Here is a 16,988-nt window from a genome sequence, read left to right as displayed (position 1 = left end):
GGTTTATTATTACAGTGACTGTGTAATCATCCCTGAGCGCTGCCTAAATATTCATTACCTAAACTTACTAATGTGTCAGAATGCACCCTGATAAGACACAGACAGAGAACTGGACCTGCTGCTCTGCTGACATGTTTCTCTCTAACCTATGTATGGAGAATGTTAAGTGGTATACGAGACTTAACAAGGGAAACAAGTTCAACATACATGTTATTAAAATACACTATTACATGTTTTTTTGTATGGGTGGGATATGTATGTATATATGTGTTGTGTGTTTGTATGTATGCTGGCTGCTGGAACACCTACATTTCCCTGCTGGGATGAATAAAGTATATTTTATCTTATCTTATCTTATCTTACTGGCACTTACTTACTTACTGCTGTCTGTCTTGGCCAGGTCTCCCTTGAAAAATAGGTTCTTAATCTCAATGGGACCAACCTAGTTAAATAAACAAAATCCCTAACCCCTGGTTTAAATAAAAAAAGGCATAAAAAAAGAAACATTCCTGAATTTCTTTTAACAAATGTCCACATGAGGTTGCTGTTTCCATCTTCACAATGCAGCACAAACCCACAGAACCCCCTCCAGTCAGGGTGAGGTCTCACTGCCATTATGTCACACATCAGGAAATTCTAGTTTGAAAGCATGTGATACTGACATGGGTGAAATCTGAAGATTTGTGGATTTACCGAGAGTTTTTATCTAACTGGTGTAATTTTCTTTATTCATGCTCAAATAAGTCAAAAAGGGAATTTTAGAAACTAAAGATTCAACTGAGTTTTCTGTATTAGTGGTAATGAAAAGCTACATAAGCACATATGTAAATAATAAGTTTTGCACCTTGGTAAACACCAGGGCAGGGGATTTATTAGCTACTTGGCACACATCCAGACTCAGGTTTACTGTGTCATCAGGACAGAACACAGCTCACACACCCTCCCTGTGACACACTCAGAGACACATGAGAGGGACTCGCTGCAAAACTGAGTGAAAGCTGCACTATAGGGACGTGAGCCTGGGGCATAAGCATGAGATATGCCCTGTCATCCACATCTGTCATTTTCAAACTTGAATATATAAATAAATGTATGGTTCCAATAACTCCTCATTTCTTCTCCTGTGGCCTTGAATCAAATCCTGCAGGAAAAGAGCAGTGTGTTGTATTGCTTCAAATCAGACATTGTGGACAGAAATTAATTATGATATAAAAAAAGACAACAACAAACAGTGTTTGGTTTTACAAGGAGTACCTAAAACACTGTGCAAACAACTGGGATGATTTTCAATTAAGTATAATGCTTTGTTTATACTCTTAACCCTCGACCTGCAGGCTCAGTGTAGCTAGTATTTCCACATGGGATCCATCCACACAATGACACTTAATACAACATGAGGGGCTCATGTGACCTGAAACTCAAACTCTGTTTTCCTTCCAGATAACCAGTAACCAACCTTTCCTATTCATACCGTCTTCATATGGAATAAAAACTTCAGTTAATTCATATCTTTCTTGGTTCTATCTTTGAGCTGTATAGAGACACGTGTATTGTTTAGATCCCTCAAATGCAGTTATCAAACACTTGTAGAAACCATGTACAGTACAATGAAGACAACAAGATAGTCACTCAACTGGAAAGTAACTGTGCATGCATCACTGCTTGACACTCTGGAGAGTGATGATGCTTGTTGCAATCCATACAGCACGCTCTGCTTGTGACATCCAGAAAAATAACTGCTAATTTAATACTATAATACTCAAATGAATTGCTTTTTGACTGGTGATTACATCTCGTAATATCGGCTCATGTATGTGATAAAATGAGCTTACGATAGTCACTTGATATGTTAATATCCGCCGATATTATGTCTCTTATAACAAAAAAAAACAAAAAAAAGCTTTCTTGAGAATGGCACAGAAGGGAAGGAGGGACAAAGGCTGGTACAGAGCTATGTCCTGTAGAGCTGGGAGAGAGAATAAAAGTGTGTTTGGGGTGAAAAGAAAGTCACTCCATGAGAACATCTCCTGCTGGTAAAGCTATTAAAGCTTTAAGCCTGAGCCAAGACTCGTAAACAGACAGGATGGTCCAATATTAACAGTCCAGAACACTTTCTCTCTGGCCTGAATGAGGCGTCTGACAATGTCAACATTCAGGAACAAGAAAAGAGGGGAAAATGCAATCATGCAATGTTTTCTTCATGTTTAGAACACAGTCTTCCTCCATAGGTTGAGTTTTTTGCAGTGTTTGAAAAGAGCACTTCCTGAAATTATCATTAGAGCAATATGTGGTTTTCCCTTACTTGAAGCATTAGGAACTTGTGGTCATCCAATGTCAATATCCATCTGCATAAACCCAGGAAATCATATCATATAAATCAACAGCTGAACAAATGTTGTTCACATAATGTTCTCTGTCCTTACCCGTCTGAGTCAGCAGATGTTGACCACTGTAATACACCTCCAAATCCCCAACAATTGTATTCAGCTGCTTTCTATTACAAGTAACAGACCCAATATGCTACTTACTAAATGTTTCTCAATAATACATTCTGAGCATCTAGATACTCGTCCAGGCATAGAAACACAAGCATTGACAAGTTTAAAGCTTCACTGTTAGTTACAGCATTCATTTCCATGTAATAACCCGGCTCTCTCATCTTTTGTTAACGTGCTGAATAATGTTTCAGACTTCAGCTTGGTACTGTATGATGCCTTCATTAAGGAATGACTGAAGCATCAGTCAAATATTAATATTTTTGGGGAGTTACAAAAAATGTACCTAATATAAAATTGACCTTCATCCGACTTGATGTGATTATAACATAACGTAAATTCTATTTTATGTCACTTTTAACATGATAATGTCACTTTTCTGTTGTCACTACGTGTCCTTTCTTTTTTAAGCAAGCAACATTTAGCCTGTAAGATCTGTAAGCCAGAGCCACAACAATCTCAAATTCTGGATCAAGTAAAAACTGCTGCTATAAATCAACCTATAGTACAACAACACAGGAACCTACATCTCAAGAAATGATTAGCTTGGCTAGGCTGCATTTAGTCAATCAATCAGACTTTATTTATTAAGCACTTTTCATGCAACAAAAATGAAGCACAAATGCTTTACATAAACAAAAATAATAACATATACATTATATATTTAGGAACTACTCAGACAGTTAAGAAGCTAGGTGGGGTTGTGGGATTTGGCTTATTACTCAGTGTTGATTCAGATTCATCTTTGCAGTGCATAGATTCAAATACTGTCCCTCAAAAGAGACATTTCTCTGTGATGGCTCTGGCTAACAGGAGCAAGCTAACGCTATAAACACTCGCTATGGATATTGATGCTACGTAATTATCAGGCCCTTTAGCTTGCTATAGGTAGAGAGCATGTGTTGGCTTGTACTGATATAAAATATTCAAAGCTCAGAAGGTTTCATTTAGTGTGCTAGTAGTTTGTTTTGTTTATTAACAACAACAGCAGCTTCTCCTTTGTGGATTCAGAATCCGTGTAGGATTGTTGTTGCTAGCTAACATGTGCTAACTGGCTATATTTGGCAGCTAAGGGGCAGAGACATCAACACGTTTATAAAAAAAGTTAGATAATAGGGGAAAAGTGTCTTATTTTAAATAAGCTTGTTTAAGTTTAATGATCGGTCATAAAGGTCAGTGAAAAAGTGCTTTAATGAAACAAGAGACTTTTGGGGAAAAAAGTTGGGATTTAAAAATGTTAATAATAAGAAATACAATTGATATCCAAAATGTTACTGCTATTAAAGAGAGAAAAATGTAACTGCATTCTAAGGCTGTTTTTACCATTTCAAAAACAGTTTGTTCTTTTGTATAGTTTTTTTAATCTATGCATTTTAGTATTAGGGTTCAATCCTACATACAATCTTTAGGTATTAAAAACCATCAACCTCAAGAACTTCAGGGGCGGCAATCTGATCATCAAGACTGGCTTCCGGTCAAAGTGGAAGCAGTTGAAGAAGTGATACAGCAACACACACCCACTGGCAGTGTGTCAGAGAAGACTGCAGGGCTCTCTGGTCCCAAATGCAACACACACAGACATGTACGCTCCTTACCACACAAACCACACTGGGGTCTCCATGGCAGCAACAGAAGTCAGCCAATCAGACGTGAGTCAGTGATTTCTCGGATTTCACACTCCAGTAAGAGGAAGTTTATCTCAACGTCCAAAACAAAAAGGAGTTAAACTGTTGTATTGAATCCGGTGTATTGGTATTGAATCCGGTGCTCTGATTGGAATAAGGTGTATCCCTGTGAAAAGAGAGCTTATAGTTGTAATAAGGAAACTGGAAACCTGTTGTACAGATATCTGTGGAAGTAACTTTAACTACAAATGAATTGAACTTTTACATCGCTTCCATGATTAGCCAGTTGGCTAACATGTGTTTTGTTCATTTTGGTTAATCTACAGAACCAGCCAGAGTGAGATCAATTTATTGACGTCATTTCAATCCAGGACACAAAGGTGGTTTATTCATTCAGTTGCTGTTTGAATCAGTTAACTGACAGGAAAACCACCACTCTCAGCCACCCCCCGTAGTCTGCAGCTGCAAATCTCAACTAGGTTTGAAGTGAAAGAATTTCACATCAAGAATACGATTGTTTTTCCTCTGCTTCCATATTTCCCCTGGTGTTAAATAAGAAACGCTATTAAATGAGATAGCAAGTTCAGTTTGTTTGTCCAGTCTCCGTTTATGAAATAGTTTGACGAGGGGAAAAAGAGGGTGTGTGAGCAAGGTTGTAATCACAGCTCAGCCCCGTCTCAAGGGAGATTGAAACAGTAGGGACTTTTTGGTGAGCTTTGTGTGTAGATGACTGTCATCTCTGTAAGCTTGTAGCCTCTCACTGCTCCTCTTAAATTAATAACCTTTCTAGAGAACTATGTCCTTAATCACAAATCTCTGGGAGGTCCGTGCTTGAACACAAACACACACGTACCAGGGGCAGTTTGTCACATTGTCCTAACTGTATTCTGAAAGGACATCTACTATTATCACATTCAGTTCATATCGTTGTCTGGATCAGAATAGCTGACTTTCCGTGAAGCCTCTACCTCTGTGGAAACTATATTTATTTTCAGTGTGTTCTCGTGCTCTTATAGTGAAGTCTAACGCCCCATTTCAGCACGGTGATTACAGCTGTGCTGTCAACAGCAAGGACACATTTTATCAAAGCCCCTGAGTTCAGAGGAACACTGTATATAAGTCCAGCACGTAAAAGTCCAATGGGATGTGTATTGTTTTTAGCCCAAACCTTACAAAGAAGTGTTGGTGTCTAAACCTAGCCAAACCCTTTGAAGACGTTAACCACTCAGATATAGGTACTACCAACACTACTCAACATTACTGGGTTAGTTTTAATACTATTTTACATGTAGGAAGCAACACCACTAAAGTTAGGTTTAGGTACCAACACTACTCAGGTCTAGGTGCTAGCTTTAGGTACTAAAACTTCTGAGTAAAGTTGAGGTATGTCTCGCACTACAGGTTAAGCCTTTGGTAATTGATTGTGTCATATTTATGTAGCCTCATTACTTTAGGTTTTGGTCCCAACACTACTAATTAGGTTAAAGGAAGAATATATGACTTTTTGATCTAGTAGATGTCACCCTTGAGCACCAGCATGAAATCAAAACAACTCGTGCTGTATTGTTTTGTTAGCATGCTAATGCTAGCGCTCTATATTTTGCTCGTAGCTTCACACTGCATGTACATGAAATGACCGTGATCTAAAAACGCTTATGTGACATTCAAATCAGCAGTGAGTACAGTATGTTATTCTTCTTTTCTCTAGTCCCTCAATTAAACAACTTTTTGATCCACGAGGGGATGAGCCGGCTGGCCGTCCCGTCCATTTTAACACGCTGTAGATACGGCTCTGAAAGCTTGGAAAGCATCACAGACAGCGGGACTCATGTGTCACACTCATTGTAGACAGTCATGACTCACAGAGTTATTTTCAGAGGATAAACTTGATTTCTGCTACATTCGAATGTGAAAAATTCCATATTCTTCCATTAAGGTACCAAAACTATGTCATTAAGATTGACTTTATTGATCCCCGCAAGGGGAAATTTCAGTTTTTACACTCTGTAGTCATGCAGCACACACACAGGCTGAAGTATATACACACATGCACACAAACAGGATCCTATGGACATGCACTAATGGAGGGATGTCAGAATGACGGAGCTGCCCACAGTGGGCGCTCCTGGGCTGGTGGTGGGGAGGGGGTTTGGTGCCTTGCTCAAGGGCACCTCGGCAGTGCTCAGGAGGTGATCTGGCACCTCTCCAGCTACCAGACCAACTTCAATGCTTGGTCCGCACCGGGACTTGAGCCGGCGACCCTCCGGTTCCCAACCCAAGTCCCTACAGACTGAGCTACTGGCGCCCCCATTAGACTTGGGTAACTGCCTTTTTTGGGATAAGGTCCTAATGCTTCATCGTTAAGTTTAGGTACCACCACGTCTTCATTAGATTTAGTTAATAGAACTTCTTTGTTAAGTTCAACACTTCTTTATTAGGCAGAACAATATCAGGGATAAATTAACGTTCTATCTCAATAGGTGGGAACCACAACTGTAAAAGTCCCAAACACAAAACAATGAAACCACATGCTTGCGTTTGTCACCGTTCAATGTGTTACATTCATTTCACATTAAACTATGAATAACGTCTGGTCTAGCACCTCCCCCACTTCCATTACAGTTTCAACATATCATTGCCTCATGGGAGGTGACAGTGCTACACTGAGTGACAGCACTGTGGGAAATCCTGGTATTGTGAAAAAAAGCCCCTCAAAGAAAAGGTCCATCAAAGTCATTGTAAAGTTGTTTGACGGCATGCAAATATTCAACTCCAGCATTGAGCTTGTAAAAAAAAAAAAAAAAGCAGCGATTCTGCAAAACTCACACCTCCTCCTCGCTCTCTCACAGATACATTTTGTCTGCCTGCCTCCACAACAAGACATCCATCACCAAGGTAACAAGGGCACAAGGCAAGCCAGAAATAGTTTTCTTTTTAGTTTTGAGGATTTAAAACTGATAGATTTGTTGACTGTCTTGGAGGGAGGCTTTATGGGTATACAGTATGTTTAACAGGCCCGCCCCCCCCCAACAAAAAAAAGTAACTCATGAACACCAAGATTCCTTCAAGTGTTTGTGTCGTCATGTCGGCTTGTCCCCACCCCTCCAACGCTTTAAACCTAAGGGGAAACACTGAATATGTCTACATTTGTAAAATATAAGAAATGTGAGTATTCCCACTTATCAGTAAGCCAGTGTCAGCATTACATTTGTATCATGTGTTTACTTTTATGTTCATGTGCTACAGCAAAGAGGCAAACAAGAAGCTGACATACAACAGTAGCAATATGTCAGTCTGAATTCTACAGCTGTGCCTTGGACATAACTAAGACAATCCAGAGTTATAGGGAGATAATTACATTTTTGTCTCAGAGGACTGTCTGGCATGGTATGAAGCCTTCACTTTGCTGTTACAGGCTGTAGAAACTGGAGCCGTCAGACCGCCCAGTTGTAGCCAAAAAAAATCACTAGAGTGTACAGAGGGCATTTAATGAGGCCCCAAAGCTTGAAAACACAACTTCCTGTTTTTTGTAGAAGCACAAACAAATCCAATAAAGTGAGTGTGATAGTTCAAATGCAAACAATATATGACAGGCTCATAGTTCGGCTGCTACACATGCTGTTCAGGACGAGCCCAGACAAGCCCCGCTTATCTGAGTGAAGAGCCAACCCAGGGGAAAGAAGAAATATGTGTGTCAACCGCTTTCTCACAGAGTGACAAGAACATGTCTGTTCTCTTGTTTTACCCTGAGCTCATGTTGCTGAAATCTTCTCTTCCAACAACACATCCATGTAACAGCCTTTTTTTTTTTTTTTTTTTTAAGTAATAAGAATTGTTCTTTTGTTATTGCAGATGACACAGCATGGGCTGCCAGGCCTTTCTAGGGATATAGATGTATTCATTTTGAACATTTAGAGAGGAAACATGAAAGAACGAAAGGATGTAATGAGGGTTGATATCTCTTTGAAGCATTTGAAATATGGTCATCGTATCTTTTTTCTCAACCGGGTTTTGTTTATTGTCTCACTTTGCAAAACATCGATAATCCGTGTAAACCTCAGGGATAAACAGTTACACTTGCATTGGCCGCATGACCACCAAGACCCTCAAATTGATGGCTAAAATACGTTTTTAGCGGCCCAAATATGAAAGGCAATTAAACGCAACACAATCCTTATTAGATATGACACCTCAACTAATAGAAATTAAGCACTTACGCTTATGTAGTAATCAAAGGAGCTGAATAGTATATCAAATGATGATGGAGGATCATCTTGCTGTAAAATTGATCTGACCTGCTCAAGCTCTTTGGCTGCAGTAACCGGAGTAGCTGAAGCAGCAGAGCTCACAAATGTTAGCTCAAAGGAATCAGAGAGCAGGTAGAACTGGGATGATCTGCTGAAAAAGCCCCTCAGTATGGGGATAAAACTTGGTGTCCACAGAGTACATTTTTGCGGCCATTGAACACTGGCCATTGCAAATGTCCAACCCTGAGAGCTGCAATGATTCATTTATTCATCAATAAGTCGTCTCAATCACCAACTATTTTGATTACTGGTTAGAAGTCTCTCGGTTCCGGTTTCTATTAGCTGTGACTATTTTCTAAAGTCTTTCCTCCTCTATGACACTAAATTGAAAATCTTTTGGTCGTGAAAACAGACACAGGAAATAAGAGGAGGATGTGTTCCCTTTTATGACATATTAACTAATCTGGATCTCTGAGCTTGTAATGCAAGACAAATTGCTGTGCAAACAGACAATAAAGTGTTATCTTATCTTATCTTAATAAAAACAAAATATTACCACAATTCTCAAAACGTTGCTAGGTCGTGTCCAAATACAGCCAGTACACATGTTAACCATGAAGTTTGAAATAGATATAGCCACACTTGGGTACACTTCTGAATTTAACTTTGAACATGACATCTCACTCAGTTCTTTTCTGAGCTACCGGGCGAGAGGAGTGTGTCAAAGGTTCAATCAGACAAACAGGAAACAGGTATCCTGTGAGTCTAGCTCTGATGTGACCTGATGAACTTTCAGTTACCGATCACATTTACTGTCCAGTTGAATCTTTAGCACCTATTAAAACGTTGAGTCATCACACTTCACCATGAGCCGTGCAGAAATGAAAAAAACAGAAGCAGATCAAAGATGCAGTGGGCTAAAAATAAACAAGGTATTACATCTGATTCTACCTTAATCTTGCTTCTTGTTTGAACTCCATAAAGACATATTCTCAATTAAAAAGTTAGTCACGACTCACGACTCTCGATGGAAACTGGGATCTGTCTGTCACTCTGAATAGTTGTCTGCTCCTTGCTTTAGGCTATACATGACCGGCCTGGACCAATAAATATGTAAACTCTTCAATTCTCTATTTGTCCAGTGAGATTTTTCCTTTTCAAGCAAATATCAAAAGACAAAAAAAGCACAGACACAAGAGCATTGAACTAACAGTGGATTGTTTCAGCTGATGAATCAGAGGTGAATCAAGAAGCACTCAGAGAGGCCTGAACTCTAGATTCAGAGTCACATGACCTGATGCATGAACTGTTTCCCAGCAAACGCACACTGCACAAAAGCAACAGAATGAGCAAGACCCCGGGTATGAGCCCACTGTTGATACGTGTGTGTGTGAGTGTGGGAGAGTTTGAGAGGACCATATTCCAAGTGGGCAGAGCAGAGGCCCCCAAAAAAATGATTCAAGGTCTGCACACAGCTCCACACACCCTCCATTGTTTCAAACCACAATCAAGTCTTTCCACTGATTATCCAAGATGTCAGAGCAAACATCAATATCCTGCTGGACAACAAAGATGGAATAGATTAAAGACTTTCAGTAAGTGCTTGTGTTTTACTGACCCACAGGTTTAAAGGCTTTCCTTGAATGGCCAGCAATAGAAGAGAAAACAGTGTGTTCACTGTTCTTGGTTCATCCTTCTTTTCTTTTTATTTGCAGCACCACACCAGCTCAAGAATCATAAAACACAGAGAGGAAGCACCATCTGGAACTGAAGGTTTAATGTAGCTATCCCCTTATTAATATGTATTGATGGATTCTCACTTCCAATATAAAAGCTGGTGGCTTCCTTAAATCCTTTGTCATAATTCAGACTACTGCATATCTGTCAATTCACTTAAAGGCCTTCAACAGACCAGTAAACAGTTAGTACTAGTAAGCCACCCATAATCCTCCACATTCACAGGCAGATCAGACAGAGGCACGAGGATGTGTCACCAAACGCGTTTTGTCTGCTCAAAAAGCCTTCCTCAATCTATTCTTATATTAAAGTTAGTCACTGACTCTTGACCCATGACGTGCAGACAATCTCAATCAATGTTGCCACACTCTCTTGGGGAAGTAACATAATTTCACAGCATGTTTTTTGAATCCTGCTTCCTGAATTTGCCTTCATATAATACATTCATCTCTAAAACCATTTCTTCCACATGGCTGGAAGTAAATTAGTTTTGTGTGCATTATCAGGATACAACCTTTTGTTTTATAAAACTACAACAGAAATAATTGATAGTGAACATTTTGGGCTGTATGCTTGTTGGCTTTCTTCCCAAGAGTAAAAGATGAATTAAAAACACAATGAGTATGGTAAATAATATGATGCTATAGTGCAATCAGCACATTAGAGCATGCCCAAAGTTTTTCTAAAGGTTTAGGCTGTATGCCTTTATTCTAGGGACAGGATGGTGGATAGGGTCAGAAATCGGGGAGACAGAGAGCAGGGAACAAAAGGAACCACGGGTCGGACCCGAACCCGAGCCGCCAGCCTCCGCACATGGGGCGCACTCACCAACCACTAGGCCACCGGCGCCCCGTCATATAGTTTTTCAAGCAGGGAGTGCACCTACACCATACTTTAGAATTCTGTCAGTAGATACTTAAAAGAGACATTCTGTGAAAATTTTCATTTTCATTGTAAGAAGAAAGAAGTCTCTTGATTTCCTTAAAGTCTCCCTGTTCAAAATCTCCTAATTTGTTTTATTGAAACTCTAAATTTCATTCTATTTGCCATACCGCTTTGGTAATCTACTGTGAGATGTTTCCGTCTAATGTATGTATGGTATCTTTCTCAAAATGTATATAGGTCCTGATAAAAAGCAGAGACTTCAAGCCAGGCTCTGGCAGAAATAAACAAATCTGTACACAAGCACCTCTAATGTTTATTATCTGACGTTATCTTTCCTGCTGTGTGACTGGGGGAAATACCTGCCAATTTCTTGGCCCAGGGCAGTAACTTCCTGGAGTAACTTCCTGGAAAGGAGGAACAACTAGACTCAAAAAAGGGAAGCACAGGTAAGAAGTAGAACAGTAGGTCAACCAAAAAACAACATAACAACAAAATGATTTACTAGCATAGAGGTGCTGTGAGCTGACTGTGTTACTATTTGTAAAAGTCAGCGCAGCTGTTTCCCACTGTTTTCAGTCTTTGTGCTGAGCATAAGCTAACTTCTTCATCTGACTTTAAGCAAGAAAGCAAATAAACACGTCCCAAAATGTTAAACTGCTATGAGCCTCTTGGACTGGTAGCCTAAAGCCTCAGTGGCCGTAACTGAAATGAAGTTGCATTCGCTCACAGATATGAGGTTAATTGAATCATCAACATCACTTGACCTCAAATAAGGTGGATGAAAGACTTGAAATTAAATCAATTGCAAAAAAAGGCCATCTGAGTCACATTTTCAAACGAATGAAAGACAGTGTGTATGTGGAAAAGGTTTCCCCTGTTTGCAACAAATTGCATTGTTCCCATGGGACATGCTGCAAGGTAAACTACCAACCTACTGTAGATGACTTCATTAAAGTGAAATACTTTATATACACAAATGTAGCCACATACAAGTTCTCTGCTCTCTGATGTACTGTGCCAAAAGCATATTCTCATAATACCTGGGCCTCTGAGGTAAACCATAATATACATTGTCCATTGCACATTCTCACAATGAGAGGACGTAGAATATGTTACTGGAGCAGAGGTTCAAAGAGGAACTAACTTCCAGAAATAGTTGCTGATTATTCATGTTTGGCATCCAACCACAACATCGTGTTACAGTGTGCTCTGAAAGGTGGCAATGGGTTGTCACAGCAGGAGTCAAAAAGTGTCCAAAATAAATTCATGAATCACACAGCAATGGACAACAGCAGAGTGAATGAGGCTGTAATAAGGCAAAAGGTCAAGCTGTGTTGATCAAAGACAAATGCAGTGCTTGTATTTGGGGGACAAGAGACCCCTCAGTCTATCAAACACGCCACGGGCATTTTAATTCAATTTAAACCACATCAGTAGACGTTTTAGTTCCCATTCCTCACACTCAAGAGGCCTTTACTTCCCATGTCAGGCCCTTAGCCGCAATATATTGTATTCAAAGACGCCTGTATGACTTGCAACTGTCATTGATTGCACAGTCTCTTCTTTAGGGAAGTGCAATAGGTCATGAAAAGGCATCTCATACACATCCCACTTTTTGATCATCATTGTGGCATAATATTTTTAAGGTATCAATGTAAATGTATTTCGCAATCTTTTCTTGAAACACACAAGAAAGATATCAACTGATATGCACTATGCAGTTTTGTTTACTTATTTTTACACCAAATGTCATGTCAATTTATGATATTTTGGGAAATGATGAGGCTAAATGGAATATTAACTCATTTCCCTATGTTCTGCACACACCAATTGGGATGATTAACAGTTTGCTAATTGAGTGAAATCATCAAATCAGAGAGCCTGAATGTCCATCGTGACTGTTCTGTTGTGCCATGTAAGCTACTCTACTCCACTCTGAAATGATTTGTTTAAGTGTCAACTTTGTGTTTTGAAAATGATGACCCCTATTTAGTACAATCAAGCAGTGGAGGCGTTGGCATGAAGCCGACGTTATTACCTGCAGAAGAAGAGTCGTCATGGTCGGAGCTCAGGTACCCATCACTCCTCCTGTCAGGGGTGCTGCACCCGGAGCCCCGGGAGGCCCTGCGGAGAATCTGCTGGAAGGACGGGGACAGCCTGCCGTCATCGCCGGAGTCGAAGTCCCTGCTGTGGCGGAAAGGCCGCCGGTTGTCCCGGTAACTACTCGAGGTCATGAGGTTGTCCTTGCCCGCCGTTTTTGGTGTCAACAAATTATTCCTGACAAAATTTTCATTCAGCTCGGTGTCCTCGTACTCTCGGTCACTGCTCGGCTCGTTATCATTCGGTGGACAGACGCCACCGTGGGCCGGGTCTACTCTCTGAAAGCTGGGCTTCCGCGGCGGGACTGGGATGGGGACGGGCTTACCTGTCTTCCCGCTAAACCTGCTCCGTTCCCGGCTGAAGCAGCTCGTGACTCCCGCTGTGTTACCCGCACCGTGGTGCTTCAGCTCTCCAGAGTTGGAGACCTTAGACATCCTGTGACCGTCCACTTCCTCGTCCCTCCGCTGCTGTTTTATAATATTTCCAGTTTTAGCAAAGCCGAAGGTGTCAGCATTAAAGTTTTCATCCTTGCAGTCAACCCTTTCCGGGTCGCTTCTCTTCCCTCGAGACATGGTGGTCTGCAGGTAGATCACCTTGAATTTCTCCTCCGCCAGCGCCTTCTGCAGTGTCTTCAGGTTGGCTTTACATGTCTCCAGCTCCGACTCGATGTCCTCTACAGAGTTCAAGTCCATTCGGGGCACTTCTCCATCAGGAAATTCATTCCTCCAATGTTTGGCAAATTCCTCCTGCTCCCACATATCGATGTTTAACTCGGGCTTTACGCCAACCACAGGGTCGTGAAGCGAGGGTGAGAAAACGCTGTAAGCTAACTGTGCTGACTCTGTATCTGTCACAGACACCCACCTTCTTACCTGCTTTGATTTTCACGGAGAAAAATGTCTGTCAGTGTTAACTTCTTCTCAACATCATCATCATCTGCGTGAGCGCCGTGAGCGTGTGCGAGACGCGGATAACAAGTTTAGTCACTACACGAAAAGTTTCGAGACTTCCTGTATTCAGCCGTGCTGCATTCAAGTGCTGCTTGAATAATTGCGTTGTATATATTTTTAAATGACAACTAATCCAAGTAAATGCCGAATATCTGCCACATGTTTTACCTGTTTGACCAACTATGTTTCGGTCATCACCATCGAGTACTTGATGCATGTAGCTTTGTGATTTAGTGACACGTAGCCTACCATTTAGAAAGCAAGGTTAACAGACCTAGGGACTACTTTCTTTTAAATTCGTATATGGGGTAATGTTTTTATATTTAAAATGCATGATGTTGAAATTAATAAGGAAATTAGCAACATCATATTGAAAAAAAAAGAGGGGGTGGGATACTATATAAACACAATCATTATTCAGCTGGAATTCCGGAAATCAGCAGATTATATATTTCACTTATATAAAGTGTAAAAAGCAAATGTACACTATGCTTGTATCTCCACGTAATGCATACAAAATGACATAGATACCACGGAGAACTCCCTAACATGCCGAGAAAGGACAGAAAATTCCGACATTTCTTGAATGCATCATGTACCAGTTTAGTGGAGGCAATTGAAAAGTGCCTCAGTCAAGCAACTGTCAGGCTTAACCACACTGCATATCTTGCTTTATAGAAGGAGCCTTGTATACATCAGTTTGTGTTTTTTTAAATGCCAGACCATGTCATAACTTACATTAAAACACATCCCAATTATCTGGCTCGTTCTGACTCTTATTTTACCTCTGCAGCACATTTTTTAGTGAAAATAAATGTGCTTTTGCTTAGCTTTTTCTCCCACTCGATTTGTGTCACATCATGCCCTTCACATTCACCGCTTCATCATTTTTGAATTTAACTATGACAAAAATGTTCTATCTTACCTTGAAAGCCTTTGATCATGTTGATTTTCATGACTGGTGACTAGACAGAGATAGAAATATAAAACCTAATCACCTTTAACTCTGCAGGATGCATCTGTGTTGAAAATTGGTGAGCAGCCAAGCATCAGTGTTCCAGTAAAACAGAATAGAAAAGCTTTACAGAAGAGGAGACAGTTATCATAGCAGTGTAGGGTGAAGGTAGGGATGAACGATTGGTATTTTGGAGTGCCTATTTGGATCTCTGCCCAGTACTGAAAGATTATTCCCCTAAAAAGCTTTCAGCCAAGAGGAATCATTGATCATCACTGAGAGCCCTGATTGTGTTACTGTAATGAATAGAAGAGAAAGGCTATGGCCAGCCTGTAGTCATGAAACTAAATTACTCATCTGAAGTCTAACATGACAAAGCAGGAAATGTAAGCAACCTTCTGGTTTATCTTCAAGTCTTCAGCAGTCAGCTGGTGGACAGACTTACATATTTCTCATACTGATATCATCATTTCAGTAATATCTCAATTGATATTGGTGTGGTTTCTCAGACACTTGATATTTCCAAAGACAATGACATAGCCTAAGAAATGGCAGACACACACACACACACACACACACACACACACACAAAGATGTAGGTTAAAGACAGCATTCTTGGAATGTCATTTCCAAAGGGCCTCGTTTTTCATTAAACCTCAAATTCACCATTATTTTGATCCAAGCTAAAATTCACTGCATTAATCAAATGTGAATAAAAAGCCCAAAATACAACATCATAGAGCTATACAGTACTATGGTTGTTATTTTTATTTTTACCATACATATCTTGAAATGTTTGCCAGACATCTAGAACTACTTCATCTACTTCCAGATGTCCTGTTTGTCAACAACTGCCAGCTGTTCAACAGAAATCAACCTGTGAATGAAGAGAAACTCTGTAATACTGTGAGGCAAACAACAACAGTCCCATATAACGCTGTAACTGTAGCATTCATTGTGCAGGTTGAAAACGACGAATCACTGTAAACACATCTGTGTATAAAATATAAACACTGATTATGTTATCTGACACATTATGTATACAGTGTCTTCACAGGATATTAACAACAGCATAACAGGTGGTGTTGTGTTAATGCAAAGTGTCTGTGGTGTGTTCTGTGCCAAATGGAGACACAGAGCTTTATTAATGATGGCGTTAGTTAGAATGAGCTGGTCAGGATTTTGATTACTCAAACTAGTATTGATTGAAAAAAGTAGAATTTACTCCCTTAAGGCTGCATTAAAAACTTCAATAATCGGGGGACCGGTGGCCTGGTGGTCAATACGCGCCCTGAGTGCAGAGGCTATAGTCCTCAGGGCAGGGCAGTCCGGGTTCGAGTCCCACCTGTGGCTCCATCCCTGCGTCCTCACTCTCTCTCTCTCTCTCTGGTTTCTAACTCTATCCACTGTCCTGTCTCTGAATGAAGGCATAAAAAGGCCCAGAAATAAACCTTTAAAAAAAACCTTTAATATGCACATTTTTCAACATGTGCATGAATGAGAGTGTATGTATATTTTGATAATTGGAAGAGTATCACTGCTTATGAACATTTTGTATGACGCTTAAGGTGAGAAATCTCATAGGGGCTCAGATGTGTGTAAAGGCTCAACTACAAACAACAAAGACAAGTCTAGCTAGCATCAAGACTACATCAGCCAACTGGAAAAAAAAAAAGTGAAAGTTCATATGGTTCTCAAGATTTCTATATACATTTTTTTAACAAATCATCTGTATTTAAAAATAAATAAACATATTGTTCAATATGTGGAGCATGGTGTTTGTGTTGTGAGATATGTTTATGATAAAAATGTGGGATGTTTATTTGAGATAAAGCACTTCGCTTTAATTTGCAGTAAGGTGCGTCAGGCAGAGGACTTCAATCTGCGCTTATTTGTCGCCCTCTTGTGGCTGCAGATGCAGGTAACATGGATAAACAGGCATTAGGAGTCAAAGCAACAATTTAAAAGGTGCAGTTAGAAACAACCACAGTTCA

General features: G+C 40.2%; 1 protein-coding gene across 1 annotated transcript in view; it reads right to left on the bottom strand.

The window, feature by feature from the left end:
• abr (ABR activator of RhoGEF and GTPase) overlaps positions 1-13,986 on the bottom strand; it is a 140,886-nt gene extending 126,900 nt beyond the window's left edge. Inside the window, exon 1 of the mRNA XM_061055682.1 lies at positions 13,028-13,986. Within this exon, the coding sequence (XP_060911665.1) occupies positions 13,028-13,847 (820 nt within the window). The 5' untranslated portion in view covers positions 13,848-13,986. The remainder of the gene's footprint in view (positions 1-13,027) is intronic.
• Between the last annotated feature and the right edge of the window lie 3,002 nt (positions 13,987-16,988).

Source organism: Labrus mixtus, chromosome 14 (assembly GCF_963584025.1).
Source record: "Labrus mixtus chromosome 14, fLabMix1.1, whole genome shotgun sequence".
NCBI lineage: Eukaryota > Metazoa > Chordata > Actinopteri > Labriformes > Labridae > Labrus > Labrus mixtus.
The sequence above is the reverse complement of the archived record's forward strand: the minus strand, read 5'-3'. Positions and strand labels throughout refer to the sequence as shown.